General features: G+C 35.9%; 1 protein-coding gene across 2 annotated transcripts in view; it reads left to right on the top strand.

The window, feature by feature from the left end:
- The first annotated feature begins 346 nt into the window (after positions 1–346).
- LOC129732222 (O-acyltransferase like protein) overlaps positions 347–6,000 on the top strand; it is an 82,655-nt gene continuing 77,001 nt past the window's right edge. The window contains exons 1-2 of one of the 2 annotated variants that reach the window (XM_055692873.1): positions 347–408; positions 535–1,329. In XM_055692873.1, coding sequence (XP_055548848.1) covers positions 600–1,329 — 730 coding nt within the window. In that variant the 5' untranslated portion in view covers positions 347–408; positions 535–599. Of the gene's footprint in view, positions 436–534; positions 1,330–6,000 lie in introns of both variants that reach the window. The other variant, XM_055692872.1, reaches the window with a different exon arrangement.

Below are 6,000 nucleotides of genomic sequence, written 5' to 3'. Positions count from 1 at the left end.
ATCTATATATCCAATATTTCCATATTACATCATTTATACAGCAGCTATTGGTAACGAGATGCAGAGCTTCAAACTGAGCCACACAAAATATTTTCCAATCATGTGCACGTTTAACCAACAGAGGTTATGTGTATATAATTTAAAAAATCAAAAAAATCATTAATTATTTCTCGTTATCGTAGTAATTGGAATCATCACAATTTTATTTTCATGCTCAAAATATATTGCATGACTATATACATTTTACTAAAGCACTCGGCGTAGGTCTCTAAAGCATTAAGAAATTGGTTGCGAAAGATCTACGATGCAGAAACATGTGCATAAACCGAATGCACTTTAGTTAGCTGCACACCTTTAAACGATTTAGACGCTAACCGCTTTCGGTCGTCCAGAGTATATCCAGTGGTCGTGAGTTGTTGTTTGAAATGTGTTCGAGTAAAACTAGCGTGCATTTGAATTATAGAATTTATAAATAGTTTTGGCGGTTATTTTTTCCTAAATTCGTGAAGTTTATATCTATTTCTTTCAAAACAGGATTATCCAAAACTAGTCTTTGTTTAGCATTCTTTAGATACATTGATCGTCAAGAAATTATCAAAATGGTAAAATGGGTGGCTCTGCATATAGCAATATTTATGCTTCAGTTTGGTTATTATTTCGCATACGAACGAAATAATGAAAGTAATGGTGGTGAAAACCAGTCAGCTGCTGCAATAACAAAAAACAAGTACCAGTTGTTTGCAAGGTATAACGTAAGCAACATCATAGCAATAAATGCATCGGGTGTTACATCAGATCTAAAAGATGCAAACCTTCATACCAATATCAGCAACGGACCTTCTGCGGCGCTTAACAAAATAAGTGAGACAAATTCTTACTATAAAAATGGCCTCAACGATAACGAAACCATAACTAACAATTCTTCGCCAGAATATTTGAAGACTACACAGCGCTCCGTTTTAATGGAATCAGAAGTATTTAATGTTCCCTATGTCGGTAAAATGACAGCTGCTAACACAAAATCTTATGATAAAAGGGATACGTTTGGCGCAAATAGAACGATTATTGAATTAAATGAAAAATATGTTGACCAGTTTCACAATATGCACGTAAATGAAACTGAGAATTTAGCAAGTGTAAGAAATGCATCATCTATGGATGATAACATTTTGAAAATACCGGAAAGTATGTTTCATTTATTTACGGAGCTTTATGATCATCATCTTTGGAACACAACGACATATCGACACAAACTTAGTTATGATTGCGCTGTTGACATGGATATATACCTAGAGCAATTACGACAACAGAGAAATTGGGCTTTACAAGGTATGTTATTTTTTTAATAATAGTTATAAAACATAAGAAGTACTATCAGCAATATAAATCAATAATTTTTATTCTATGACCCTACTTACATTAATGCATTGGTGCTTCAAAAACCTGTCTATACACATTTAAAGCTCTTACAAAAAGAAAAGTTATTCGCGACTACGAAGGTGCTGATATTTGTTTGGTTTTTGCATGAGAAAAAGAAGGAAATATTTTTGCTTTTGTCATCACACACATTTTGACAATTGCATATGAGAGTTTGCCTAGGTGCGAAGAGCTTTTAAAATCTCTTTCAACTTCGTAGTTGCGAATTGATATGTTCAATAAATGCAACATCCTATTCTTATTCTATAAAAAATATTTGATTTATACATACGTGGACGTATTTGGGAAAGTAATATTCATGTCATTTATTTTGTAAATTATGTCTACTTATTACGAAATATTTCAAATATTCAATATTACAAAGTATTGATCGTTGCATTTTTGGGCACCCCTCTATCTGAGTCATAGCTCATTGATGTCAAATTATCGTTGGAGGGATGTCAATTGACAGATAAACGATAAATATCAAAATATATCAACCAATATCGTGTAATAAGGCAATCCACGAGACAGTTGCGATCAGCTGATTTCAGTCTGTTTTTAACTTATGACAGCTTTATGTATGTTCGATCGGTCGCAGCTTGGATGCAATCCGGATCCAGAAGCGTGAAAAACAAATGTTATATGATCGGTAGCTCTAGTATCGCGTGGGCCAATCCTAAATACAACAACAAAAAATCACTTTTGATATTATTGCCGACATTAAGAGATTTCGGTTATGGTCGTGTTTTGGTTTTGCAGCTTGAAAAACAGCAACAATAACAAACGTACAAGCAGTGAAACGTCACCCGTGTATTGTCTCATATCATCGAAATATTTTTCTGAAATAAAGGTGTCTAGCCAGGAGCAAATAACCTTTTCCAGATCTCCGAGAAAAAATTTTGAAAGAACGTAACTCAAAATAAGTAAATTTTTAAAAATCTAACGATCATATAATCGATTAGATTCATTGGAAATACCATATAGCGAATTTCTCAATTCCACCAGCTCACCTCGTTTTGACCTGGAGGCGCACTAACTGCTGTCAAAACCCTTCTTTATTCGCTCGATATTGACCCAGTTTTGACCTGGCGCGCTGCCCGAAGCGCACTGTCAAATTTGTCAGCTTCAACCCACCACCGCACGTGCTTAGTTCGTAAACATTAATCTGGCATCTCTTTCTTACTTGCGTCGTAAATCGCGATGTCGTTTTTTTATTGCTCGGCAGATTTGCCCGCAGTGCGAATAAAGAAATTCGCTAATAGTTTACACACGCAACAGTTTGATGGTGCGGAAATACATCAATATTGTGTAAAGTTAGCGCATCTCTTGTATTATTTTGGAACCAGCACAACGGATGTGTGTTGTTCATAACACATTTCTCGCGTAATTTTGCAAAGCGACCTATCTAACATTGAGAGACTCTCTTTGTTTACTTTCTCTTTGATCAATAACTATGTTATTTTTTCCATATTTCATAACACTCAATGCATAGTAAGCAAGACAGTATTATTATCTCTCGATTAAGGGGAAGAAAGCTTAGAAAATATATATAATGACGACGTAATTAACAGAACAAAGTGAGAGAGGAGGGAATCTGTCATTGTTACTTAGGTCCCTTTGAAAAATTACGCGAGATTTGATGCTCTAGCGAATGTTTAGCGTATTGGACGGCTCGAAATCATTACACTTATGAATGATTAACCGGTGCTAGTATTGTCTGAAGTTGACGGTGGAAATCCTGGGAAATAATAAAGTGCATCACAAAAACCGGGAAGGTGGTTAATTTATTTTTTATATTTAATTTTATATACTTTCACCATAATTGATCATTATTTTGTTGACCATATTGTGAGGTTTGTGAACCACCAGCTAAAATCACTATGATAAAGCAATTTTGCAGCATTCTCAATTCATTGTTTAGCAATAAAACATAAAAAACGTGTGAAAATAAATATATCCTTTATTGTACCTGATTGCAATACCTTTCAATGTGTTACCTTTCTTGTTCGTTCGACTTGGATTTTGACATGTTCGTTTGGCTCACAATATTCTCTTCGCATATCTCTCCCTCTGAGTATTGCTAGTTTATAGCCGAATATTCAACAGAACATGACGATTAAACGAAAAAAATTGAAAACCAATTACTCTTGAATTAAAGTGAATTACTCTGGACAAGCTCGAATTCAAATCATTATTCGATGATCCAAATTTCCGGTAATATTCAAAAATAACTTTTTCCCAGCCCTATTATTCGGTGCATCTCTACTTACAACTTTAAGCTAACAATCGTAAATCGGTAAGACTCCACCATGACATACAATTAAAGATGAATTTCGTCCCCTTAATGCTAGAACTAGATAACTCGAAATTTGTCGGTTTTGAGTTAAGTATGGCATAATATTTATCGCGTCGAGCTCTATAACATATCCAAGACTCGTTGAAGTACGATTACAAAAAAAAGTGTTATTCATCGATTATAAAAATAGATATCTCAACTTAAAATAAGTGTGTTTAATGCTAGAACTAAAAAACTCGGCTCTTTGTTGATTTTTTCGTTTCTTTAACAGACCTGAAATGATAAGGATGCGTTTCAGAAAATCTGAGCAATTCAAAATGGCATTTGAATCGTCATAACCAAAATAGGTCAAATTTTCAAACTCGTTTTTCTCGAAACGTCAAATTTCGAGTTATCTGGTTCTAGATCTGGAGATACTCGGGTTAGACGGCCATTTTTGGCTGTTTTCCAGAACCCAGAAGTTGCCATTCTACAATTCATAATGGTGTCTGAGGTCAATTTTTAGCTTCTTGCAACATTCTGGCTCCGGAGATACTCATATTGGGTGGTATTTGGTCACTTTCACAAAACACTCATATCGAATGGTATTTGGTCATTTACGGCTGTTTGACAGCCACCGGAAGTCACCATCTTAAAATTCAAGATTTTGTCTGTGATCAATTTTTAACTTCTGTGCATCTCTCTGGTTTCGGAGATACTCATATTTAATGGGAATTGTCCATTTCAGGCTGTTTTCCAGAAACCGGAAGTTGCCGTGGAAATACCCGCAGTCACCTACCTCAGAAAATTTCTTGGGCTTTGTGCGTCTCTTTGTTGAGAGGGTGTTTGATCACGGCCAGTGATGCCACATATTCAGATTAATTTGTAGTTATACAGATTTTGTTTTGCGACATTTTCACGCATAAAAATTTTCTGGGTTTAATGAGGATGCGGATCACACCTTTTCAAAAAGTGAAAAATGAACCGTTCAACGCACATTGTTATTGTTTTGAAAGCTATGCTTCTATGTTGAACAACATACAGATTGAAGAAAATTGATCTCACAACACTAAATGAAGGAACAGCTTATTGCGTTTAAAGTAGATAGCACCTAAACTTAAAGAGTTAGATGCTTGGCGTCAGAGAACATCTTGTAGAGTAGACTTTAAAATTTCATTTAGTTAACAACAAAACCCATGTTTATCACATATTTAAGCGAAGAAATTGTTCCTTTTCCAGGGGCTTCTTATTCTCTTTAATTCGACGTTTTAAAGATATTATTGATTACGAAGTTTCTCGACTTTCCAGCAAAACCAACAAAATTTAGCTAGCTTCACACTTCTTGTGCAGTAGTTAAATGTATTTAAAAATGTGAGTGGCAACCCTGATTATGCCTGCGCTATGTGAAAATTTTGTCCGTTTGCGTCGTCCTGCTGGCTCTTAGGGGGAATAGGGGCATAATTAGTACCCTAACTTGGTTGCTGATTGAAGCATGGCAAACGACAAAAAATTTTAAGCTGTCTTCAGTGCAAAACTTGAATTAACTATCTATAATTAAAGGTACACTCTTCACAAATTGAAAAGTTTAACGTATAATAGTGAAAAACACAAATTAGTTCCATGCATCAAAAACTAACAATCAGTCGACTAATTCGCAACTTCACTCGGAAACGTGTATGCTGTTGGTCTCCTAATTGTCGTCTCCTAATTGTCGTCTGCTGCTTCCGCCCGCTTGACAGCTCCACTTTCGTTTTGGGTAGAAACTTCTTTATCGGAGATATTGGTAGCTGGCATAGCAGTGTCGCCAGAGCCAACACTTATAAAACATAGAGTGCCTATATATAACTAGAGTGGCGCCGTGTCATCCAAAGTTACGCTGGTAACACTGGTAACACTGAACATCCTTTTTTTCCCACACGTGTTTAATAGGTTGTTTGCTCAATTGGAATGACACTGACAGATAATTTTTATTCCAATTTGGCAGTGTCGCCACTCTATATATTTACAGGCACTCTAATAAAATATATCTTGAAACTGTGTAGAAGTACAGCTAATCGGCCAACGTTTGTCGCGAGATGCCGTGATACTTGGCGGCTTGTTTCGTGAATGTCCTTTTGCGCCTTGTGGTGGCCAATACTGCCTGCAGTCCCTTTTTCTGGCCGATTCGGTCTCAAGGGTTTTCTAATATATCCGGACGACTTCGTGATCAGGGCGAAACTAGATTGGAAAACAAGCAAGGATTCGCCCTTATTACGAAGTAGTCCGGATATGTTCGCACCATCACTGTAAACAAACATTGACTATGG

This window comes from Wyeomyia smithii, chromosome 3 (assembly GCF_029784165.1).
Source record: "Wyeomyia smithii strain HCP4-BCI-WySm-NY-G18 chromosome 3, ASM2978416v1, whole genome shotgun sequence".
NCBI classification, from domain to species: Eukaryota; Metazoa; Arthropoda; class Insecta; order Diptera; family Culicidae; genus Wyeomyia; species Wyeomyia smithii.
The sequence above is the reverse complement of the archived record's forward strand: the minus strand, read 5'-3'. Positions and strand labels throughout refer to the sequence as shown.